This window comes from Actinia tenebrosa, unplaced genomic scaffold (assembly GCF_029948245.1).
Source record: "Actinia tenebrosa isolate PJP-AT-01 unplaced genomic scaffold, QUT_ActTen_1.0 PGA_scaffold2__45_contigs__length_23673736, whole genome shotgun sequence".
Taxonomy (NCBI): domain Eukaryota; kingdom Metazoa; phylum Cnidaria; class Anthozoa; order Actiniaria; family Actiniidae; genus Actinia; species Actinia tenebrosa.
Genome location: NW_028292579.1, coordinates 487,148 through 514,028, shown reverse-complemented (window position 1 = coordinate 514,028; position 26,881 = coordinate 487,148). Strand labels below are relative to the sequence as shown.

The 26,881-nt window shown below is 36.8% G+C and overlaps 2 protein-coding genes across 3 annotated transcripts in view; one reads left to right on the top strand and one right to left on the bottom strand.

Moving 5' to 3' along the window:
* Positions 1-210: 210 nt before the first annotated feature.
* On the bottom strand, positions 211-1,442 carry LOC116292570 (uncharacterized). The gene has a single exon (XM_031699914.2). The coding sequence runs from the start codon at positions 1,323-1,325 to the stop codon at positions 564-566; it is 762 nt and encodes a 253-aa protein (XP_031555774.1). The 5' UTR covers positions 1,326-1,442; the 3' UTR covers positions 211-563.
* A 5,533-nt stretch (positions 1,443-6,975) lies between these two features.
* The window catches only part of LOC116292546 (Golgi apparatus protein 1), a 34,354-nt gene continuing 14,448 nt past the window's right edge, over positions 6,976-26,881 (top strand). Inside the window, exons 1-18 of one of the 2 annotated variants that reach the window (XM_031699886.2) lie at positions 6,976-7,144; positions 7,268-7,330; positions 10,098-10,267; positions 11,436-11,465; positions 12,819-12,905; positions 14,527-14,754; positions 16,416-16,661; positions 17,359-17,409; positions 17,905-18,043; positions 18,894-19,233; positions 19,536-19,637; positions 20,228-20,369; positions 21,243-21,380; positions 22,228-22,314; positions 24,016-24,078; positions 24,845-24,955; positions 25,475-25,563; positions 26,605-26,719. In XM_031699886.2, coding sequence (XP_031555746.2) covers positions 6,988-7,144; positions 7,268-7,330; positions 10,098-10,267; positions 11,436-11,465; positions 12,819-12,905; positions 14,527-14,754; positions 16,416-16,661; positions 17,359-17,409; positions 17,905-18,043; positions 18,894-19,233; positions 19,536-19,637; positions 20,228-20,369; positions 21,243-21,380; positions 22,228-22,314; positions 24,016-24,078; positions 24,845-24,955; positions 25,475-25,563; positions 26,605-26,719 — 2,358 coding nt within the window. In that variant the 5' untranslated portion in view covers positions 6,976-6,987. The remainder of the gene's footprint in view (positions 7,145-7,267; positions 7,331-10,097; positions 10,268-11,435; positions 11,466-12,818; positions 12,906-14,526; positions 14,755-16,415; positions 16,662-17,358; positions 17,410-17,904; positions 18,044-18,893; positions 19,234-19,535; positions 19,638-20,227; positions 20,370-21,242; positions 21,381-22,227; positions 22,315-24,015; positions 24,079-24,844; positions 24,956-25,474; positions 25,564-26,604; positions 26,720-26,881) is intronic. The other variant, XM_031699887.2, reaches the window with a different exon arrangement.

Sequence of the window (26,881 nt, the reverse complement as noted above, 5' to 3'; positions counted from 1 at the left end):
TATTTACTTCTTGCGGAACTAATGCTGCAAGTTAGATCTTGTGGTGTTGGTGGTATTGGCGGTGAGAAGTAGAGACAGTCAGTACTTGTATATTGGTAGTGTCGCGTGCTAAACCACCGGCAATATTTAGTGAATACGCGACAACCTTTCTTGGAAAAGATCTTTAGCATAAAAAAAGTCATTGGTACAAAACAAAATGACTGCAAAACGTGGGAGACTCATTTTAATTTTATTGTCGTTTCTTTAAAACCATTAATACTATGACAAACACTTATATCAGGAGCAAGATCTAAAAGCTATTTGCCCCATCGAGACATTGTTTCTTGCGAAAAGATCTCTAGTCATCTTTAATAATCTTCTCTTGTCTAGTCAAAGATATTAGCGGCAGCAACAACAGATAGTCAACTAGCTCGTTGTCTCTGGTGTTATCAAGCATATCAAATGAGTCGATGATTACTCATAGATCTAATCTAGACTGTGAATACTAATATTCTACTGTCCATTCAAATATTTCTAGCCTAAATACCCCCTGCAGATCATAACACTTCACACTGAGTTGTGTTTTACTGGCACACGGCTTCCAACAGTTGAACCTTATTCTTCATACTCATTGGAAAAATTGTAAAACTAAGCTCTACCTCCGCCTCGGCCAACACCTTGTAGCTCCACCCAACTTCCTCCATAATCTTTTTTAGCAGATGCTCTGAACCAAGTTCGAAGGAAAACGCCAGTAAAATTCGACCATCTTTCTTGAGGTGAGCCCTCGCACCCGCGAGGTAGTCCCGCAAGCCATTATAACCGGGGTCTACCAAACCACGCACCAGGGGGTCCAGGTGAACTCCTTCTTGACCACCGTTCGGGCCTGAAGCTGGCACAAAAGGAAAGCTCCAAAATATCAAATCAAACTGCTTGTTTCTTATTTGGGGAGCGTCGTACACATCTCCGAGGTAGGCTTGGACTCGGTCTGCGACGCTGTGGAGTTTAGCATTTTCTAGCGTATTTTCAATAGCTTGAGGGTTAATGTCGGTTGCCCATATGCGGCATTGATCAAAGCTTAAAGCTACTTCAATAGACGCATGGCCTGTGCCGCTGCCAATCTCCAGCATGTCAAATACCTCCTGGTCATTCCTTTGCGACAACTCCTTCCTCACGATCTGAGAAACCTCCAACGCGAGAAACTCGCATCCTTGATACGTAAATTCTGAGTCAAAAACTGTAGGATATTGCCAGAATGTTTTCCCGAGCAAAGAAATTTTGCGTTTCTCGGGAGTGCGAGAAATCATCTCGTTGATCATCATGTCCAGTGGATTGGGTGCGTCAGACATTGTCGCAGAAATCTCCTTTTCGACGAGTTAGATGGACCTTCGCGATGAACTGTACCTTCTCTAACACTCTTTTATGTCTGAATGAAAGCGACGCTCCCGATGAAATATTTAAACTGTTGCAGCTCCAGGGAGGTAACGATAATTATGACATTACGCCAACAACCTATCAGAACCAGAGCTCGCTGCCGTCAACAACCGACGACCAACCTTCAAAGGTCACGTGTTCATGAAAATATATGCGATTTAGAGGATGACATATTGTAATCTAAAAACATGTTTTTGGGAATTCCCGAATTTGTGTTTATATCAGGGATATATAGTGGTGATTTTTGTGAAGATTTTGGACTCGAGTTTTAACCGTCTTTTTCCTGAGAAGAGTCTTAGAAAATACAGAAATAAATTCCTTTACAGTAAGTTCAAAGCTGACAGAATCAAATATTCACACGTAATGAACTGTAAGAAGTTCAGACGACGTTTCTCAAAGCTAAGCGGATCTTTTATTTTTGACTTTTGCATCAATAACTGATAATGTAATACATTTATAATGAATTCGATTTCGTCTGGAGGCTGGCTCATAAATTAGCGAACAAAATAAGCAAAAGATTTTGAATTCATTTGCGGTTTTTTATATATTTTTTTAAGAAAAAAGGAAAATCTCATAATATGTGAATGAAACAGAAGCCAAAATTGATCTTTTCGTAACGTTATCTTAGTTATGGTCACCTCGTATCATCAATTGAGAGAAAATGTATTTTTGAATACGAATTTTCTTTAACTGTCTGCATATCTTTTTTTTTTTTTTTTTCCAAAATATATATCAGACATTCACAATTGGCATTTATCTTGGCGGGGATTTTTTTTTTTTTTTTTTTTTTGAAAAAATTCATATAAAATTTTCGCGAGAACAAAACATCACGTCCTGGACTCGAAGAATAACTTTAAAAAAACTTACGAAGAATATGGAAAAAATTTAAACAAAAAGTGCTGCGTTCGGATATCATTATTTGTTTTCCTGGTAAGTCCAAGAATAAGTAATCGTTGGAGAAAATTCTTTAAAAAGACTTAACAGCCAACAATTTGATGTCGTGATTTTGGAAGTAACTAACACAACTTAACAGTCAAAATAAACTAAATGACAAAGTGTTTGCACTGCATGGGATAAAATGATTCATAACCCACCCACTGAAAAACTTAAATAACTAGGACATTACGTTGATAAGTTGAATTAGACAATTACTTAGGCTTAAAACAACGTTTGAATGGATGGAATATAGGCAGCTCATGCAGTAAATTACATGTCAAAAACTGCCTTTCTTTCGTCAGAAGTATACAAGAAATTTTGCTAATATTTTCTAAAATTTTTTGTACACCTATTTCAAGAAAAAAGTTCGCACGATACTCTCCGTCTAATTAAACATTATTCAGAATAAGAAATAACAGGTTTAATTTGTGCATGTATATAGTTTTTTAATGGTTCTTGAATTTTTAAATTAGCTTCCTATTGCCGGTTGCATAATGATATTTTTCGCGAACCATAAGCGTTGGGTTGGGTAAGCCTTGGTGGTGCCGCTGTTAGCTACTGTACGTCGACAAGGCATAATCACTTTTGACTAGCAAGAATTAGTAAACACACAGTATTGTATTTTGTCTTATTCATATAATCATTGTTCGTTGCGTTGACTACGTTGACTACTAGTCTTTACCTATGATAATGAAAGGTCTTTCTTGTTGTATACTCCAAGTAAATCTCACAGCAAATATACCATGTTGAAATTAAAGGCAAAAGTAAAGAAAAGAAAAGTATTCTGTATATCTACAAAAAGAGATGTATTGGATAAAGTAGGTAAAACATGTTGGTTAATAGCTGGGTCATTGTCTTCTAAATTTAAAAGACGTGCTATAGAATTTACCCCAATGACTCACTATGCAAAGTAAAGAAAAATATTCTGTAGGTAAAACATGTTGGTTTGACCTGGTTTTGGCTTCTAAAAGACTCTGGTTATAATTTAATTTAATCACGATGCTAGTTTTGGAACAGACACCTGTAGATTTGAACTAATCTTTCCTACTGTTCAATTACATATTTTTAATCAAAAGAAGAAAGAAAATCGCAGCATGGACACAAGTTTTTTTCATTTTATCATTTAGATGATCAGGAAACGGAAGGAATGCCGACTCATCACTTCCCTTCCTATCGCGCAGATTGTCACGCAATGAATAAATCCACTTGGGCGTAATGTTTTTTTCCATTTCAGACCACGTGTCATTCTCTTGAGAATAATATTCTTTGTTTGAGTTGTATCCATATTCATGTCTCTTCTCATGTAACAACAGTTAAACAAAGAAATGTTACTTTAGGGAATGACACATGGTCTGAAATAGGAAAACAGTGGATTAGGTCTATTTAAGCTTACATTACAGTAATATTGAGCCCAAAAGAATAGAATTTAAGAAGTTTAATAAGAATAGCTAGTCAATAGAAGTAGATCTCCAAGGCAGCCATGCTGTATGAATGGAACAATGCAATGTTAATTTTTCCCCGCATAAAGCTACGGACGATATTACATTTTTCCAATGAGAAATTATCTATTGTGCTGCGCGCGCATTCCCTTTAAACCAGTACACACGGCCGCTGCCCGAGTGAAACCCTGATACCTTGTTATTATATTTGCTTTCCTTCGTTCGTCGCTCGCGTTTGAAATATCCAGAAATATTGGAAATGATTGCGGATGATTTGAACACAACTCTGCTGTCGTAAAGCTCTTATTATGTGGCACATTGCATTAAGATGTGGTCTGGTCCGGTTATGGTGTGCAGGAAACAAACCCCCTCCAAGCTTCTCGACATAGAAATATCTAGTGGTTCTTTCACAGGGTTCGATCGGTGAGTTAAGGCGCCATTACACGGAGCAACTTTCTCCGCAAGTTGTCTCGCAACGGGCGTTGCGACAAAAGTTGCATGGAGCATTGCAGCTTGTAATCTAATCTACAGGCCAAGAAATGTTGCGAGACAAGTTGCAGCAATCGTTGTGAAAAGTAGAATTCGTAGATCAGCCCAGAGGTTGTTCCAGGGTTCGATCTGTGAGTTAGCCATGCCCTGACTTAGATCAGCCCAGAGGTTGTTTCAGGGTTCAATCTGTGAGTTAGACTTACCCTGATCTAGATCAGCCCAGAGGTTGTTTCAGGGTTCCATCTGTGAGTTAGCCATGCCCTGACTTAGATCAGTTCAGCAGTAGATATAAAACGCAAGTTATTCCCAAGTCATTTGCAAAGGGTCTTTTTGTGCGGGGAAAAAGGTTAACATAATTATTAGTTCATAACTAGTTATGGACTTCTGATATGGTAGAATTTGAAGCTTCACACATCATCCATTCATCAGCGCACGCTATGGAGCAGTTACGCTCCTCGTGTGATGCAAGCCTAAATCAATTGGGTGCGCAAAGGTGCGTTTACATGCGGAGCAATTTTTCTGTGTGAGACGAATTGCAAGAGTGTTTACAGAGTGCAACGGAGAAGCAATCATTGCCAAAAGAAGAAAAGAATTCAATTTTTCACAACGATTGCTGGAAGTTGTCTCGCAATATTTTTTCAAATTGCGCTGTAGGTTACACGCTGCAATGCTCCATGGAACTTGCGTCACAAGACAAATTGCAGAGAAAATTGCTCCTTGCAATTCCGCCTTAAATTCAAGTTTCCACTGAGTTCGACTGAATATTTCGACTGAGTGTAATGATAGTCGCGCCATGACACTATGAGTCAATAACAGTATGCATGGCCGCATCCGAGTTCCTTTTTAACCATCCTGATCAGCGGAATTAACCAGTTATTTCGCGCAACGAATATTGACGTCAGTGGCGAGATTTCTTGGTGCGTCTTTGGGTCAGGGTTGGTCAGACGGACGGACGGAAAGACAGACCATCAAATAGACCTAATCCACTGTTGTCCCATTTCAGACCACGTGTCATTCCTTAGAGTAACGGTTGCACATGAGAAGACACACGAATATAGTTACAACTCAAAGAAAGAATCTTATTCTCAGGAGTGACACATGGTGTGAAATGCTGAAGGGGAAACCGAATAGTTCCCTTCACAGTTCCCTGCGCCATCTTGAAAGGTAGCCGTGCCTTTGCATCGAAGCGAGACGAACGGTGAGCTTGCAATGATAGAGACCTTTTTTTAACACCTTAGACAATTATTCACATGTCTCTATCATTGCAAGCTCACCGTTCAGGCCCGTAGCGGGGGAGGGGCCGGGGGGCCTGCCCCCCCCCCCCCCAATAATTTCACAACTTTTTTAAAGTAAACATCAAGCTAAATTTCAAACACTATTATAATCTTAAAATTGATAGAGGCGACATAGTCGGCATTTGTAAAGGATGAAGAAATAAAACAAGATATGCGGATATGGTCACATGGGGCGCGGCAAAGCGAGCCCCCCCCCCCCCCCCCAATAATTTTACCCCTGCTACGGGCCTGCCGTCGGCTACCTTTCAAGATGGCGCAGGGAACTGTGAAGGGGACTATTGGAGCTGGGATTGACCCTCGTCTTGGGCTGGGAAAATGGGATGAGCGTTACTAAGAATAGAAACATAGTCTCCAAAATTGATAATAGGGTTTATTTTTTTCCTCGGGATACAGATATAAAAGGAAAGAAAAAATGCCGGTAAAAATGCTATTAATTTTTCATTAATATTCCGAGTCAACAGTTTTTTGTGTAAAATTTGATTTGGATTTGCCTTCAAGTATACATGTATAAAATCAATCTCCGAAATAAATATAAAAGTTTATTCCAATTTAAAGTTTAGCTTCGCGTGTACCCAGAGAACGTGAGAATGAGCATCCATTTACTACGCCGTTTGTCATCGCTTACCACGAGTGCTCACGTACTCTGAAAATTTCCCCAAAAATATTTAAGGAGATCTCTTCCTTTCTAGAGCCATATCTCGGTAGTTTTGTTTTAAGCATTCTTAATTCCTTATTTCTTTTTTTATTTCATTCGCTTGTACAAATTGTACTATTTTACTTTTCCAGAAGTCCATAACTATCTGTTCAAATCACAGGAAGAACGGGCGTGAAAATGTAGGTTTTCACGCGCTGCAACCCGAACGGAAGCTTCGAACAGGGAATCGGAACCCGAAACACAGAACAGTTTTCCAAAACACGATTTATTTTTAATATTTATTATTTTTTGCATAATTTATAAGACAAAAAAAGAAAACTACGAGAGGGCACCACTACTATTGAGAAGCCTCTTTAATTCTTTTAGTATGCTCAGCTGTATTGAATAATTATCCATACGATGATATACATACGTATGACTGTTTTATTGGAGTATGTCAATTATACCTATACCCGGTCCGTAACGCAATTATTGCCAGCGTGTCAAAAAAATTTCAGTTAAATTTAACGGAATTTTAGAGAATGATTTGATCAATTCCCCAGCACTGCAAAGCGCCAGGGTTAGCTTTAATGCGTTGTTAGAGATCTTGTAATTTTTTAAAGAGATTTTGAATTTTTTTAAAGGATGTTATATTAGTGTTAGGGAAGAGTTAGGGACGAGGAATCGAGTTTCTTCTCCAGACGTATCGATTTCTGATTGGTTGATACGACTTAGTACCAGTCTCTATCATCTCGCCAGGTTTGTAGTCTCGTCGAGAGCAAGCATGGCGAACGCAACTATTATATTTTCTCTTTTAATTTTTCTCTTATTTATTAATACTTCTGTACACTCCAAAAGCGTACTTAAAAAACCAACACCGGTTGTGAAGAGTGAACATTCGAATGAGGACAGTAATCAAGCAGGAAACGAAGACACTGAAGGTAAAAACACCTCGAAAGATGACTAGGCATTTCATTCAGCAGACATTTTGAATCATGTTTTTGCCTATCTCTCCAATTTCCCCCCTGTTTACTGAGCTCTAAATATCTTTTTAATGCCCTTAGCTGTAGCGAAAAAGATCCCAGTTCATAAAGCAAAGGAAGAACAAGAATCAAACGACATTTCGGGTAGTTAAATCATTTTTTTCATCAATACAGCTGGTTGTTGTTGTGTTTTGTGATACTTTTTCTCTTGTCAAAAAAGCAAGTCTTTTCTAAAGTTTGGTGTTAAGCATAAAAAGAAATAAGGTCGAAAAATGATGCTCAATGATCCTAAAGATACCATTAACTATTTCTAATTGCTATGAATTTCTTATAATGCGATATATAACTGTGAAAAGTCATTGTTTATAAGGTTTTGAAAGGCGCTTCTCGCCACGACAAAAGAATAGAAGCCACTGAAATTCCCCCTTCAAAATATCTTATTCACTTCTAAAATTAATATCTTTTAGCCTTACTTTCCTTTAAAATCATGTATCGAAGTTCCAAGAATTTTAAATTAATTTATAACGCGGCTGATAGTAAGTTTACGATAATTCGCATAAAATTTTTTGTTGCACAAAAAATCATTTGATCAATCAATGATTTTCATTGAAACTGCAACTTGGATGCTTCAAAAGATTTCTGCTTCATTCTTCTTTAGGTACGTTCTCTAAGGTATTCAACACGTTGCAATTATGAGTTTATTCATATAACACTTACGTGTAAATGTAGTCTGTTTTGATTGAAGTTCAACCCCCTCCCCTGTCCCCAATAGTTTTTGAGTAAAAGACCTCATTGCATAATGCAAAATATTTATGCTCATATACCTATTTATGATTATGAAGAGTTTCAACTCCTTTACATGTACAGAATCCATTTAGCCTAATTTTGATAGTTTCAAAGAAGTTTGGAAAAAAAAGATTACATCGTTTATAAATTTCATTTCCTTTTACTAGGCCATTTTTTTGAAAAGACCTTTGAAACAATTCAATAGTTTTTGGATTTTAGTGCTCTAATTAGGTGAATTTTTTCTAAACTTGAACTTCTGAGCATAATTTGATTGTGACAAAGCCTTGCTTTTGAAAATATTCAGTTTTATTTTATATTTGAATGAGCATTTTTCCTTATATTCAATTTCCCCAGTTGCAAATGTTGTTACAATGCATGCACTGTTATATTAATAAATGATAAATAATAATACTTTAGCTCGGATTTTTTCCGAGAAAAATTAGCTTTGAGGTGAGTGCCTACTTTTGAATGTTTGATTTGAACCCACGATGTGCAAGCACACACAAACCGCTGAATTTATAACTTTCAAACTTTTATCGGCATTTGAGAAATGATAAAGCCTAAAAAACTAAGAATTAACTTACAAATTGTAATAAATTTTCTGATCACTTCAGGTCACACAAATTTTTTGCTTCAACGAATGTCTTGAAAACATCCATTAAATGCTGGTTATCTTGAAAATGAGCTGGGGAAACCCTATTTTTCTTTCATATTTGGAATCGCCATTAGATTTCATTCAAAGAAATGGTTATTTTAAAAAAGTTTAAATTGTTTTCCAAAAGTAGCCAATCACCTCAACTTATGTAATTTACATCTTAATGGTCCTCTTTACGGTTTGGTTCAGTGACCACGAATAATAGTTCCTAGTTAAGGTTTTAGTTGCTACACATGTTAAACAATACAAAATATATAAAAAACTTGTCATCATTAATCACCACGGCAAAGTACAGCAGTGGTGTAGCTTAATGGGGTGGAACTGAAAGCATATGAAGGCGCCTCTGGCAGCTGATATACAGTCAGTGTATTACCCCCAAGAACAGTTCTAACCAGTTTCTATTATTTATGGTCGATTTGAGAGGAGGGAGGAAAAACCAGAAGACCGAAAAACCCTCCAAGTCAGAAAGAGAACCAAGGGCGACTGGGATTCGAACACCAGATCTCAGAGATGAGAGGCGAAAACTTTTTACCACCTTGCCATTCTGAGGAGTTCCTATAGTTTTGCTATGTGCAGCAACTCCAACCTCTACTTGGAACTATTTTTCGTAGTCACCAAACCAAACTGTAAAAAAGAGCACTTACATACCCAGCATGAAAGACACCCATTATTGCTAAGAATTTTAATGAAATGCCATTTCCAGACTAAATGATCAGTAGTGCTTAAATGCGATGAGAAATATTAAATATTAATATATATATAGATGTAATATAATATAGCTAATAAAAGTATGTAAATGTGGATAATTTCAGGTAGATAAAGGTAGATATATGCTTAACAAAACATATCAAGCTATATAAATATATTAACATATTAAAATACTAAAAAGATAAATGAGAAAAAAGCTGAATGAAGTAAAGATAATAGAAATAAAAAAGGGACGAAAAAATTTAAAAAGAAAGAAGAAGAAGAAGAAGGAAGTTCTAAAACTTAATCATTTTGATAAGTATTTTAATCTAATTTTAAATGTAATTTAAATAACTAAAAAATTATGTCATTTGAAACGAATAGTGGCAGATCCAGAATGATTTCAGGGTGAAAAAAAAAAAAGAAAAAAATAAATAAAAAACAAACAAACAAACAAAACAAAAAAAAAAGAAAAAGAAAAAAAGAAAAAAAAAAGATTTCAGGGTGGTGGTTCCCCAGTCAAACCTGTTGACAGGGGCAGATCCAAGGAGTGTTACCCAACCAATGCCACCCCCCTCCCCCTATAAAGTTCTATTTTTACACAATAAAGTGCCATTTTATATTGAGTATTTCAAACAAGTGCAACTGCTATCAATTGAAGTTTAACATGCCCTCATAAATGGCAATACCCTTTTGTTTTGTGGTCAATGTCTTTTTTTTGGCCTGCATCCCTTGGTGTTATACTTACTCTTCAATATTTCTTTTCATTTGCTGTTATCTTAGATAAAGACAATGCAGATGAAAACCAAAGTAAACGACCTAGAGGGTTTCAAGGAGGAGTGGTGATGCTCGCTCAACACCCTAGCTGTGCCGATGATATAAGCAGACTGTGCCATGAAATAGACCCAAAAAATAATTTTGATATTCTTGTCTGTATACAAGATAAAGCAAAGGTAATGGATAGACTTAATGTGTGTTTTACAGCTAATACCAGTAATTCCCTTAAACGTGGCTTTCAAGACTTGATGTTTAAATTTAAATTTCAAATCTCCAATCAACTATACCGATATTTCAAAAAAAAATTCCGTAAAGAAATTAGAATTTAAACTATCTATCATGAATGAATGTGAAATACTTTCCAAAATAATTCACTTCCCAACCACATCGCTGAGAATTAGCTCGACAATCTTTATTTTTTAAGTTAAAAGTAGTTTGAATTGCCAGAGTTTTGAGCTTAGTTGATGCCTAGACTTGGCATTTCTGACAAAGCCTCTGAAAGTCCAATCAGAACTTGAGAAATAATAGTCACATGTGACGTGAATTAGCTGCAAACACTCTGGCTTAAAATTCCCTGATGCTTAGGGCAGGGCTTACAATAACGTCCAATCAGTCACTGGTCATGTTAAAAGGCAAAAGTGGTTTTAGCTTGGCTATACATCATTTCTGGCTCAACCTTACTGGTCAAAATGACCAGCAAGGCAAAGCTTTGACCAGATAAGTTCCAATTCTGGCTAGAAATTTTCAAATGACTGGCAGTTATTTGAAGCCCTGTTAGGGATAATGTCATTTTTACAGTATGTAGAGCGAATGCAATTAAACTGTGAAATAAAATCAAACTAAGAACTAACTAATAGTATCTATTTAGTGACTAATAGTTGCTATCACTCAACCAGAACATTCATCATACAAAGACAAATACACGAGAGACCATTTGTGTCTTTTGTTTAATAAATGTTCTGGTTGAGTGATAGCAACTATTAGTCACTAAATAGATACTATTAGTTAGTTCTTAGTTTGATTTTATTTCACGGTTTAATTGCATCCGCTCTAGTCTAATATTCATAGATTACAGTGGAGGTCCGTGGAAATTCAAAGTGTTTCTACTGTTGAAGTTGTGCATTCTTTACTTTACCGTTGATGTTTGTAAATATTTTGATGCTCAAATGAGCTAAAAGTGATACTTTTGGACTCATTCCATTCCATGCAACTCCAGCACAGGGATCCCAATATCTCAAGAGTGCAAGTATAATTCAGAGGGTATCCACAAGTTTGCACTCCACTTAGTTCGGTTACCATTATTTACCATGTAGTTTGATTATAATGCGTTTTGTTTGTCAACAGGAGGATGATATCAGCAAAGAATGTCACAATGTAAGTGCTGCAGTCATTATAGTAATAAGAACTAATGAAGCATTTCCATGAAACACTTACTTATAAATACGTAAGGTTGACTGTGTCTCATTTTCTCACTGGACTCTGAAGATGACTTCCGCTCAGGTTGTCGAAACATCAGTCACCACCAACAACAGTCTTTCTCTAGACTACACTCACCTGGACCATTACACTTCACAACAAACTGTCAGTCACCACCAACAACAGTCTTTCTCTAGACTACACTCACCTGGACCATTACACTTCACAACAAACTGTCAGTCACCACCAACAACAGTCTTTCTCAAGACTACACTCACCTGGACCATTACACTTCACAACAAACTGTCAGCCACCGCTAACAACAGTCTTTCTCTAGACTACACTTACCCGGACGTTCACACTTCACAACAAACTGTCAGTCACCACCAACAACAGTCTTTCTCTAGACTACACTCACCTGGACCATTACACTTCACAACAAACTGTCAGTCACCACCAACAACAGTCTTTCTCAAGACTACACTCACCTGGACCATTACACTTCACAACAATCTGTCAGTCACCACCAACAACAGTCTTTCTCAAGACTACACTCACCTGGACCATTACACTTCACAACAAACTGTCAGTCACCAACAACAACAGTCTTTCTCAAGACTACACTCACCTGGACCATTACACTTCACAACAATCTGTCAGTCACCACCAACAACAGTCTTTCTCAAGACTACACTCACCTGGACCATTACACTTCACAACAAACTGTCAGTCACCACCAACAACAGTCTTTCTCTAGACTACACTCACCTGGACCATTACACTTCACAACAATCTGTCAGTCACCACCAACAACAGTCTTTCTCTAGACTACACTCACCTGGACCATTACACTTCACAACAAACTGTCAGTCACCACCAACAACAGTCTTTCTCAAGACTACACTCACCAGGATGATCACAACACTATTGCTCATTACCAACCTTTCTCGTTACTAGATGCATTACAAAAATAAATTATAAACTTGTGAAAACCTTTGCTTATACAGTGAATGTAATTAGTGTAAAAAAAATACTGGTATGACTGAAAAACCAATTTGATATGCCAGTATTCAAATCGTTATCAATCATTATCACACTCCTAAAATCTCCACCGATTTCTTTAATTTTAAAGACTATGAATCTACAATAATTTGATACTGTGTGCCATTTTTTATTGTACAGCTTTTATTTTCAAATTTTCAAATTATTATCAATCATTGTCACACTCCTAAAATCTCCAATGATTTCTTTAATTTTAAAGACTATGAATCTACAATAATTTGATACTGTGTGCCATTTTTTGTTGTACAGCTTTTATGGTCTTACAAGAAGAACCTGACATGTGACGGCAGATTTGATAATACTGCCAGAAAAATGTGTAAATCAGAAATTGAGAAGGTACTGTAGGTGTTACACACAAAATTGCCGTAGATGCTTGAACTTCATACATATATACCCACACAACCTCAAGGGCTAAAGTGACGGCCAGCCAGTTGCCAGTCATAATGTCTGGCCAAGCCAAGTCATTCCTAATTTCTGGCTCAACATTACTGGTCAAAATGACTGACAAGGCAAAGATTTGACTGATGTCCCAATTCTAATTTGACATTGTCCGATGACTGGCTGTCATTTTAAGCCCAGAAACTTAGTTTAGTGCGGGTAGACAAATTCAATACATAAACTAAATGGGTTACGATTTGGCCCACAAAATCTTCAAATAATGTTATAACAAGTTATTAAACTCATTAATAATTCATGAGGAAAACAAAACAGAAATCACGATTGTGAAGAGTTTTGTAAATCAGATACAGAATCCTGTTCATTTGCATAAACTTTAAGATGGATTTTCTTGGCCAGATTCACTTTTATCTTGAAAATTTTAGCAAAACACAAAGGAACTAACCTAGACGTTTGATAAGTAATCTACAGTATTCGCGTCCGTGTTGTATCCAATATACAATCACTTGGCTACGCCTCGGGTTTGTATATCGGATACAAGACGGCCACTTATACTGTATATATTACATAAGAAATTACAACAAATTGAAAGCTAATTTTTACAATGGAATGCAAATTTCTTGCTTGCTGATTGGCTATTTTTTTATCAGCAATAAGAGGACAGAAAAGTAAGCTGACTTCAACCAGTGCATACTCTTTCTGTTGGTTGTTTTGATCACTAAAAATGTGAAGTTTTTACTGTTTTTGTTATCGCAAAAAAAACAACATCATTTTGTATGTGTCTGTCCTCTTATTGACTATAGATTTCATCATCAATTTGTAAAAGTAGTATGTGGACACTACTTTGATAATGAGATAATACAATATTTATGGTCAATAAGATGAAAGAAGAAAAAAATAATATAATAAGGAATAACTAATTACAGCTACTGTATGCAGGTATATAAATTAAAAATGCAATCTCCCTAGATGAGCTTTAAGCTCTTGGAGAAAATGCAGAGAATAAATATGTTAGAATAAATATGTTTAAATAAAAATAAAAATAAATTAAAAATTGAATAATTATAAATAAATTATGAATATATCGATAATTAATAATCAGGCCAAAGACAGTAATGACATTGAAATCTTCAAACGTAGTCTGAAAATATTTTTGTTCAAGAGCGTTTATTGTGTTTAAGAGTGCATTAAATTTATTTATTATATGTTTTATTTTTATGATTACAGTCAACTCTTGCCTTGTGGACACCCTGATATTATGGACACCTCCCTATTACGGACAGGAGCAAAATCCCCGGCAAAAATAATGACAAAGAAATGACCATAATTAATTCTCCCTATTGCGGACGCTCGCTATTACGGACACCAAGTGACGGTGCCGAGGGTGTCCCCTGTAACGAGAGTTGACTGTAATTGCCTCTCATTGTAAAAGCGCCTTTGAACTAATGGAATAAACGCTTTTATTATCCTTGTAATAATTACGATGGAAACCTAAAAACCATTTGTCTATTAATTTGTAGATGTCGTTAGGAAGATTATCTGTTTTCTTTCTCTTTATTAGAATCCCTACTGCAAAAAACAAGCTGATCGACCAGGATCTGGACATCTTATACCATGTCTACTCGATACCAGACAGAATATCTCTGATTCCCGATGTCATCATTTGTTGACGAAGATGCAAGTGATTGTCTTCAGCAATTATCACCTGATTGAAGGATTCTTTGAGCACTGTCATGATGATGTTACAAAAAGTGGATGTGGTCGCATTACAATAAAAGATGACGATGAGGTAATGAATGAATTTTGATATTGGGTAGAGCTAAAAATAATCGCCAGTGAGTCGCAGGTCACAATGGCTGGCCAAATTAGTTTTAGATCAGTCATACCTTGTTACTGGCTGATCTAACTTACTGTGCGGATACTCCAACCAGGACCATTATGATAAATTAGTATCATTAACCAATCATATTGCGACATTTAGTTCAATATTTTCAATCAGCCAATTAGATAGCACATCAATATGATAAAAGCGTGAGAACGTGATAATCTGATTGGCTAACACTGTTATCAGTTTGATGTCTGTCTAGTTTACCGTTATCTGATTGGTCAGTTTTATTCAAGTGGTCCCGGTTAGTGTGTCTGCACAGTAAAGAGATATAAACAGAAAAAATGTTGGAGAAAAATCAAATGCCTCGAGTGGTACCCCAATTCATGACCCCCTGATTTCATGACATGCTTGACTGAATAAATGTTGTTAAATATATATTTGATACGTTATGTTAAAACATGAATGATAATAATGATAGACTTTCAAAATCATCAGGCTTCATTATCGAGATCAAATACTAAGTAAAAGTGAAAGCTTAAATAGTCAACTGATAATAATGTGCATACCTGTACATTAAAAAAAATACAATTTGATATAAACGAAAAGAATAACTAGAAGTTTCTTGAGTAGATATTTCGGACGATATCCATCGTCCATCATCAGTTTAATGACTCTCTATGTGTTTCATTACAGTGAATACTTTAAAGCCCTAGGGACTAATACATATTAATGAAGTACTGTAAACCCTAGGGACCAATATGCATGCATAGGTATTGTTCAATTAAATAGTTTTAGAGTGAGAGATTGATATGACGTGATCCTTGATGAAATGTCTATTGTCCTTTATTAATAAGAAGTGACATCTTAATATCTTCACACGTAAAGATAAATATTACATGATATTTTCACATGTGAAGAGAACACCCTTGGTACGAATTCTTAGAAATCTCACTAAATAGTAAAAATCCACCAAAAATTGTATTGAGGTAATTATATATTGAACAGAATATTACAAAGCCACTTGGAGCTACCGATTTTATCTTCTTGTGTTGAGAAATGTTACTCATTTGCTGCGCTCACTTGTATGATGTCACCTCAATACTTGAAGATAAAGTCCATAGGCAGTCCATATCTCTGCCCAGCCATGTTATATCTCCTATAGGTGGGCATACAATGACGTCATTTGTTTTGATCAAGAACATGAAATTCTTGGAAATTCAAGCAATAAACAAACAAACGTCAAAAGTGGCAAGACCCTATCGCTTTGGAAGATATCTGAGAATTTGAAGACAAATCTCTTTTTCTCTCTTGATGGTTTTCAAGTTAACGTTGTGAAATTTGACAGTAAATGTATGTTGGTTGGCAAGATGTTGTCAATGTAACCTACAATTACTGCAAAATTTAGCAATTTTAATTCATTATATCTCCTAAACTAATGAAGCAACTGCTATTGAATTGATAAAATTAATATTATCAACAGTTATGACTTCTTTATATTTCTTAAGTTCAATCGTTTATGGCTCAAAAGTTGATACGCCCACCTATAATGTGACAAGTCCTAGGTGAACATGTCTTTGGATCCGATTGAGTTTGATAGTCACACATTTCCCTCTGATTACCAGGATATCCATGACCAAAACGAGGTACTGGAGTGTCTAGAGGATCACCAAGAGAATCTTTCTCCAGCCTGCCAGAAGCAGATCTTTCGTATGGCTGAGCTGTCTGCCGATGATTACCATCTTGATCGACCCTTGTACTATGCATGTAGAGATGACCGTGAAAAATTCTGCCATGATGTCCCAGCAGGTGAAGGAAAGGTTTACCAGTGTTTAAAGAACCACAAGTTTGAGGAAACCATGTCCAAAGAGGTAGGATTAGGATGGTGCTGCTAAAGGCTTGTGTCACTGGCTCAAGCCTTGCAGATAAATATTTTTTAAATTGTTATTTATTTAAATATATTAACTCTCTGTGTTCGCTCCAAGAGCAATGCTCATCGTGGGAGATTACACAGAACATAATTAAAATGTTTTTGAAGTTTTTAGGAAAAAGAAAAAGAAAAAGAAGTAAATAAATATATTAGAAATATATATATATGTTATTGAAAAAGTACAATGGAAAAGAAAATATATCTACAAAGTCATTAAGCATTCTTTACTCTATACAAGAACATTTTTTTTTAGTCTTTGGGTAAAATATCACGTGCAGATTTGATTAAAATATAGATCTAACATGACCTTCTCCCCTAAAGCCTCAGTGGCCAAGTGGTTGAGATCTCGTGTAGCAAAGGAGAGGTCAGTGGTTCAAGTCCCGCGAGAACCTAACTGAGGCAGATTTTTTAATCTGCTTATACACTCAATGTAGCATACACTTAACATATAGTTTTTGATTTTGTTAAATGTGGAGAACCACGTAGAAAAAAGTTTACTTTATCAGACTCTGAAGTAAGTTGTTGGAAAAGCTGTGAGGAAAGCGAAAGCAGATTTTGACGTTGGGTGGCATATAAATATAATAAATAAATATAAATATTCTAAGGTTGCATTTTAATGTTGTTTTATTCTGTTGTAGTGTCAAGCTGCATTGACGGTCAGACAGAAAGTGGAGTCTCATGATTATAAGGTTAGTCATTCAGATATTAATAGTAATTATTAACTATTATTATTTCACTCACCAATGCAACCTGAGTTGATCCTTGGACTCATGGTATGTAAGTATGTAAGTTGGTTCTCTCCTGTGCTTGGAGGGTTTTTCTCCTGGCTCTCCGGTTTTCCTCCCTCCACAAAAATCAATTCCTAAGTTCAAATTCAATCATGGAACAAGGGCCACAGGTTTGTTAGCTTGTTTGCTCCTCCTCTTCCTAAGCCTTTACATCCCTCGTGGGGTATACGCCATCAACAACATCTGAACGCCACAGAGCTGATTGTTTCTCTGTGGGTGATGTTTCCATTTTGGTTTCTACAGGGAAGGGTTGCTAGTCCTTCACCCAACCCTCCTACTTTCTCATCCGGGCTTGGGACCGGCCATGGCGGAGTTAGTTTGTTTGCTACCCTTGTAAAATCAAGAACAGAGGGATTTGAAGGGGTTTTAGAGCCTTTTTTCTTTGATTTTCTGTAGGCAGACTATGGGATTTTGAAAAATTGTGAAGCAGACATTGAGAGGTACAAGAATGAATACAAGTGCGATGTGGGAGCCAAATCACCCCATGGAAGTTTGGCTGGCGTTCTTCTCTGTTTAGAAGAAGCTCTCAATGATGGTAAGATTCCTGTTCATTGATTTATACCTATCCCATCCATCAATCCATCTATCCATCCCTCTGCCCTCCCATACACTCAGTTCAGTCGTTTATCTACCTGTAATATCCTAAGATGCTCTGAATGATGGTAAGATTCCTGTTCATTGATCTATTCCACCTATCCCATCCATCTATCCATCCATTTATTCCTCTGCCGCCCCATACACTCAGTTCAGTCGTTTATCTTTCCTAAGATACTCTCAATAAGGGTAATATTCTGTTCATCTATCTTACCTATCCAATCCATCCATCCACACATGCACAAGGCTAAAAATATAACAGCTGACAGTCAGTTGCTGGTCATGATGATTGGCTAAAGTAGTTTTAGCTCGGTCATACCTCATTCCTGGCTCAACACTACTGATCAAAATGACTTACAAGGAAAAGATTTGACCAGACAAGTTCCAATTTTGGTGCCAGCAAGACATTTGATGTCCGGCCATATTTTTAGCCCTGCATCCATCTGCCCGCACCTCATTTCATTCAAGGCTCGTAATTTACCTATTACGTATGTTCTTATATGATTTCCGAGGCCATCTCACACTGCTTACTGCCTCATCTATCATGTACTACTTTATTGTGGGATTCTACCTGCTCACTAGATACACCGTTCTAATGAGGCCCAATACAGGCCAAAACAGCTGTCCATGGTTTATAGTTGAGCTGGCTCATTTTTTACATGACTTGAAGTTGTGAAAGGCTTATTGGCCCTCTTCTTCAGTCGTTTCATACAAGGCTCGTAATTTACCTATTAAGCATGTCCTTAAATTACCCAGTTCAGCTATTTATCTATCCTATCTTATCTATTCAGGAAAGCCCGTAGATAATCAATGTCAATCAGAACTTTTTGAGATCCGCCGCCAATTAATGGAAGACTACAAGATCAATCCTGAGATTGTAATAAGCTGTGAAGATGAGATACAAAAACAATGCAGCCAGGGGAAAGAGAGAGAAGGAAAGACCTTGGATTGCTTGATGAAACTTGCAGAGCAGGGAAGTATCAGCCAGAAGTGTGAGAAAGCTGTTGCTACGCTGTTGAAAGAAACGCGTGCTGGTGGAGATTATCGTATTGACCACACCCTGTATATGGCTTGTGAACCAGTGGTGCAGGCAACATGTAAAGATAAGGGCAAGAAAGAAGGGGATATCATGTAAGTAGTATGATGCTACTAGCACCTTTAAGGGCTGAAAATAACGGTCAGTCAGTTGTCAGTCATGACCCCCCAACAAATTAGTCATAACGGTCATCATAACTCGATCATACCGTGTTTCTGGTTCAAAGTTACCAGTCAAAATGGTCAAAGATTTGTAGGTCTATGTTCTACTGAGGTCTACTGAACTTACTTATTTGTGCAATTTCTTACAAAGTTTTTCATGGATATATGGTATACGCTCTATGCATACTAAACCTGATCTCCTAAATAGACTATTAACAAAATTCTCTTACTTGCAGGGTTCTCTCTTGTCTTATGGAGCACCTCAATTCTGATGTAATGAACCATGAATGCCGAGAGCAGTTGTTACATTTACAGTTCTTCATTTCAAGAGATTTCAGGTTCGTTAGCTTTATACTTTCTGTTGCTATGGTTAAAATGATGTCTGAAGTCATCTCTATCATTGTACTTTGACAACAACAATAATCTTTGTACAAATTGGACAATACATACAAAAATATTAAGTATTAAAGTAGATAAATAATTTGTTGTCTAAACTAAATTAGCTTCTGTAAGCTTTAAGGTGCTGACAAATGATGCAACATTGCATGCAAAATTGCATGCAACAATGCAAGCAACAAATTTGAATCGGGGTGACACACATTGCAACGAATTCATGCAACATTGCATGTGCCAGCCTGCTATGTTAAGATATTTGGTCAGCAGTTATAAATTGTTGCATGCAATGTTGCGTGCAACAAGTTTGGGGTAGACATGCTGCAACAGTCCTGTTGCATGCAATGTTGCACCATGTGTCAGCAGCTTTAGATAATATGCACATTTTTAAAAAATCTATGATATATTAGTTAAGTTATGCAGAAATTAAAATTGATTAATACTGTAGCTTCTTGTTATGGCTACCATCACATGACGGTGCAAAGTCTTACAATACTTTCATCAAACATTGTCTCTTGTTTCACATTGTTTTCAGATTGGATCCAGATCTCTATCAAGCTTGTAAGAGTGATGCCAAAGAACACTGTCATGCTCCTGCCTGGAACCAAGAATCTGATGAGCTACCAACTGGGATGGTTGTGTCTTGTCTGTACAGAAACTCAGGCCAAGGGGGGAAGGTATGTTTTACAATAACTTACAAATTTCTCGCCCATTGATTGGTTATTTTTCATCATCAATAAGAGGACAGACAGATAAAGCTGACGTCAACGAGCGCACGCTCTTTCCATTGGTTGTTTTGATCACTAAAAATGAGAAGTTTTATTGTTTTTGTTATTGTTAAAAACATAGACATCCATTTTTGATGTGTCTGTCCTCTTATTGACGATAAATTTTGTCATCACACTGTCAAAGTAGTGTGCGGATCCACTTGGCTATTTGTTAATTTGATGGTTAGATGATATGTTTTTGTCCAGCACCTCATGTTTACTTTTAAACCTGGCTCTCTCAACACAAGCAGACGCAACTCCTAGCTAGTGCATGTTCTTACTATGAATAGAAGCGATGCAAGCGCACCATAACTGAATATTTTTTTCTAACATTGACTTGTGCTTTAATTGGCTTGCATCACTGAAAACTGGGCCTTAGTCATAGATCTGTTTAGGTGGTTTGCGGTAATTTTTTTCCAGACCACGCTCTTGATTTTCAATTCAACCATAGCCAATTTGCCTTGTTTGGATTGATCTGATTTTTAGGTCAAACATTGACCATAGGATGGAAGTTCAAAGTGATGTACACTCCTTATGAATTGGTGTTACCATGCATGTAGCAATAAAAAAACTCCTCGAAATTTGATTATATGTAATATCTTTCAATTTTGCATGTTACTCAAACACGAGAATTCCTGTCAGTAAGCTTGCTACACACTTGCCTATCTCACTGGGTTCTGCGTGTGGACCATCTTCCCATGATTATTTCTAAATTGTGGGAGTTAGTAAATCTAGAATGCTCCATTTTGGAATCAGGTTCATTAGAAAGTTTTTTGTGTGTAGGTTTCACCAGATTGTGCCCAGCATGTTCGCCGAGTAATGCACCAGAGAGCACTTGATGTCCACTTGATACCAGAAGTACAGGAATCCTGTATGCCTGAACTGGCCAAGTACTGCAGCCAACAGATTGAAAAAGGACAGGTAACATAATTATGATAAATGATATTAAATTATGTGAATTACTATAATCGGGGCCACTTGGACAGTAAGAACCAATCAAATTGTAGAATAAAAACAATGCATTCCAACTTTTGGTAGTGGAGCCAATCAGAAAGCAGCAGAAAACAAAAGCCTTTTGACATGGTTATCTTGTTATTCCCACAAGAAAATGACAATGGTTATCTAGTTGTTTACACGTAACTGTTTTGCACACAATAAATTATTATACAAATACAAATTATTGTATTCTCAAGCATGTAATACTCCTTGAAATTTGTCATTTTGGTCCTTGAGTACTCCTTGAATATTATTGCGAGAATCCTGCACAATTGTAGCTTCTAGTAGAAGTGGGTTCATTTCCTGGACTTGACATCAACATGTGTGCAGAGCTTGGTGTGTCTCTCCCTTCATTAGTTTTTCTGGCTTCTCTAGCGTTTTTTCAAAAACGTAATTCTGAAGATGCGAGAGAGAGAAAAACTGAATTACTTGACAAAATGAGAAGAAAGCAAGAAAAAGAAGGCTTTGTAAAAGGTGGTAAAAATACACACACACACACACACACACACACACACATATATTATACGGTTTTTCAGCCAAAATATAACTTTTATAATTTTTATAGTGTCCTGTTCAAATTTGAATGTAGGAGTTGATTTTTGCAGAGGGAGGAATACCAGAGAACCCAGAGAAAAACCCTCAAAGCATAGGAGTGAAGCAACAAACTCAACACCAATCCCAGTAGGGGTTACACCTGGGTCACCAGCCTCACACCAGCCATGCTTTACTATGTCTTATCTAATGAAAATTAATGATCTTTTTACTGTTTTAGGAAGTAGAGTGTCTGCAAACTCACCTTGAAGAGTTGGATCATAAATGTAGATCAGTTATCGGTAACTTTACTGAGCAAGAAGGAGAGGTACTGTTTCATCTAATATCATATGTATTCATTCATACGCACAGATTGAGACAACAGTTGTGTCAGGTTAATCAGCAATAAACTGCCATCTATCAAATTAATTTATAGAGTAGATAAAGGTACATGGTGTAATTCCAGAAATTATCCGTATATTCCCCCATGGAGGAATTTTGTAAACTAATTACGATTTTGAGACAACAATACCACGAAATATTGATGGCTAGTTGGGTCCAACGCCATCAATATTTCGTGGTATTGTTTTCTTAAAATTGTAATTAGTTTTGTATCGCGATTCTAAAGAATTTAACTCACAAAAAAGGGAAAAAAAACTGACTGATTTTCTTTGATTAAAAGTGAAATTCTCCTCATGAGTGGCGCTATGGCGCAAACAACAAGCGTAAAAATTTGACGCGAGTGTGCTCAAGCTTTCATTTTCATCTGTCATTAGCCAATCAGAAACCTTAATTTTGAAACGACAATACCACAAAATATTGTCTCAAAAATATAAGAGACTATTTAGTGAATCACAATACTTTTAAAGATCCCCCTACCATATTTTCTTCCATATAAACTCTGTAATTTTGTCATTTCTCTGACCCTCACTAGCCCTATGAAATTCCAAATTCCTCTGGGGGGGGGGGGGGGGGGAGGTAGGGATCAGCCTTAGTAGGTTCTTAACAGCTCCTTATTTACAAGCCAACAACAAATTCTCCTGCTTTTTTAGTAAGTGAGCTGTTGACCCTGGAAGGTCTTCTATTTATATTAAACATTAACGATAGTCCCATTTACAGTGCGACTACTCCAACCAAAGCCACCTCGACAAATTTTCCGCAAATTATCCAATAGTGTTTGAGTATTTAGACAATAGATTAACGGCAAATTTTGAATTTAAATATTCTTCCGTCGTTCCGGTTGGTGAAACTAAATGATGAAGAAGAGCTTGTAATATATTTTCTTCGCAAATTAGTGATTCGTGTCACCAAAGATATAGAAAAATAGAAATGTACGACTTCAAATACGGCAGGAAAGCAAACTAGAGACCAAATAAAACACAGTCTTTATGATTACAGTTTATTTCTTCCAGACAAAGATATTATCAGGCTGACACTGTTAGATCTTATCACTATGTTACTATGTGACAGCACGTTTATATTCCACAACAAAGGTGCCGGCAGTCTTCTAAGCCGTGTAAACCCATGGATATTTGTCCCATTTGTAGCAATTCTATTGTTCAGATTCCTACTTTTGATTGGCTAATTTGTAGAAAATTTGTCGAGGTGGCTTTGGTTGGAGTAGTCGCACTGTAACCTTTACAACATGTTTTGTACATGTTTGCCAAAGCTTTATACCTTTCACATAAAAACCTGTCAGGCTCAATTGGTTCTTGTATATTGGGTGCTTTATGGAGTAAATTGGTCAGTAAATTTCAGCCTGCGGGTTTCTAAACCTACTGGTTCATTTATGCAGGTTTTTACTTTCTGTATACAGCAAATCCTCAACAGTGTTTGAACTTGGACTTAACAGATTTGTTTTGTGTTTCTTCAAGCATATTTTTCTCAGAAAAAAACTCCCAGCTACAGGCAGGATTCAAATCTGTGCTTTTTTTCCCCATGAAAAATATGCTTGAAGAAGCACAATCTAAATCTCTAATGCGCTGTGAAAATATTTGTTATATTTGATGTTTTGTCTGTCTATTCACAGGATTATCAGCTTGATCAAACACTAGTACGCATGTGTACAGGAATGGTGACCAAATTTTGTGAGGTGAGATATTATATAGTCCCCATTTACCTTTCCACTTGTTTTACGATTTGTTTTGATGTTTATAAATCTGTTAGAGTGCATACCATATGTCCATGTGTATCGTAAGAAATTGTACAAATTTTGCGCAAATTAGTAAGTTCAGTAGTCCTCATAGCCCTACAAAACTTTGCACAAATTTGCACAAATTAGTAAGTTCAGTAGACCTCAGTAGACCGTACCCCTACAAAATTTTGCACAAATTTGCACAAATTAGTAAGCTCAGTAGACCTCAGTAGACCGTAGACCTACAAAACTTTGCACAAATTTGTACAAATTAGTATGCTCAGTAGACCTCAGTAGACCGTAGACCTACAAAACTTTGCACACATTTGTACAAATTAGTAAGTTCAGTAGACCTCAGTAGACCGTAGCCCAAATTTTGCACTAATTTGTACGATTTTGTTTGTAAATTTGTTTACGGATATGCAGTTATCCACTCTATCCTGTGTACATGTCTGGATGAAGTAAACCTTACGTCAGGATATCAGAGCACGGCCAAAGATAGAAAATACCACCTACTCACACAGCCAATCAGAATGCACAATTTTTAGGATACCAGTGCTGTTGCTGTGCACACTTTGAGATTTTGGAAAAGTTGTCGTTGAGAGTACAAGATTCAAATGGCAAAGTCCAACTCATACTTGTACTTGTAGTGGTGTAGTAGCTCTCTGATCTCCATGATGTGGTTGATAGTGTTTTGTATACTGAAGATTGGGGTTATTTTCAGGATGTTGTGAACCAAGGTGATTCTGAAGGTGTTCTTCCTTGTCTTATTGACCACAAAAATGACCCTGAGATGGATGGCAAATGTAAAGCTTCTATAGAACACTGGCAACTGGTGAGTATTAAGTAGACTCTATCATTGGTATTATCACCATTTACACTAGATCATCAGCATAATCATCATCATTATCATCATTATCACCATCATCCTTATCATCATTATCATCATCATTATCATCATCATTATTACCACCATCATCATCACCATCATCATCACCATCATCATCACCATCATCATCACCATCATCATCATCACCATCATCATCACCATCACCATCATCATCACCATCATCATCACCATCATCATCATCATCATCATCATCACCATCATCATCACCATCATCATCATCATCATCATCGGCATCATTATCATCATATTACTGTTGATGGTGATGATAATGATTATGGTGATGATAATGATGATGATGATTATATAGATTGTAATATGTGGGTTCCATGCAATAATATTATCAAATGTGCAAAATAAGTTTTAGAGAAACACAATCATGACCATGACCATAGATTTTTAACATTTGAAATGTTTTTGACAATCCTTTTAATCCCTTATTTCAAGATTGAACTGAAAGACTTTAGGTTTTCTGCTAAGTTCAAGAAGGCCTGTAGAGAAGATGCACAGGAGCATTGTCGAGATGCCCGAGATAAGTAAGTATCTGCATATGAGAATATATATGAGACATGTATTTGTACTGCGGTTGTAATGTATCAAATTGAGCTGATCCTCGTAGTATATCAAGCAAATTATGCAGCTGCAAATTGAAAGAAAATTCTGAGTCTTCAATGGGATTTAAACCCGTGCCCTGGCAATTCCAGTACCAAGCTCTAACCACTGAGCTACCAAGTCTCATATGAGACTTCAAGGGTGCATTAGGTGGGTTTATCGGCCCGATAGGAGATATATATATGTGTGTGTGTATGAGAAGTAAGTATTAGAAGGTTTCTAAATCATGTTTTTCACTATTGAAAAGAAGGAGAGAAGAGAAGAGAACAGAAAATTTTGTTTTTCTTGTGTCTGCTTGTGCTTATGCTTACGTCGCCTGCGTCCCCGGGGGGGGGGATTACTCCGCCAGAATTTGGGTGGAATTGGGGTGTTCCGCTGGGATTCTAAAAGAGGTACCCTGTTTATGACAAAAAAAAAATCAAATTTGTAGACCCTTTTTATGACAAAAGATATGATTAATTGCACTGAATTCCTGTTTCAATATTCATGTCATCTCACATTGATTTTTTACGACCATAATAACCAGTTTCGGTCAATACGAAAGTAGAAACCCTGAATATGACAGGAAACTCAGGAAGAACTTGGACCTTGAGTGAAATTGCATACCCTGTTCATGACAAGAAACTCGAGAAACCATACCCTGTTCAGCGGATCATCCCTGTATAGTCCATATATGGGAGCCCCCCCCCCCCCCCCCCCCCCCCGCCGGGCCTGCGTCACTAGTGAGAATCAGGCTTCACTGTTCTACAGGGGTAGATCAGGGATTGGTTAAGGTTGCAGTAAAATACAAGACAAATCTTCCTGCCAACTTACTGTCTGCCATGTTTGGGCAACCTTAATTTATTGACAGTCCACTATCACCAAGCTGTTGTGTGGTTGACAGTTTCTATGAAAAAGATACTTAATGGCTAACAAATGATATTTTATGGTATTGATTTCTGATTGGTTGTTTTTAATCATCACAGACATGAGGTCATAAAGTGTTTGAGCAAACTGGTGCGAGATGCAGTAATAAATGAAAATAAGCATGTCATCTCTGATAAGTGTCGTGCTGAGCTGCATGTTGCCCAAAAAGAGGAGGTAAATAGGAACCAAATAATAACAGTTATAGGCCCCTTGTATGTGATGTCAATGCAGATCAATTTGGAGGACAGAAGAAAAGAATTTCTATCTCCTGAGAATTGGAAACCTATTGCTATTTCCTCCAAATAGACACCTTGCATGTGACGTCAATGCAGATCA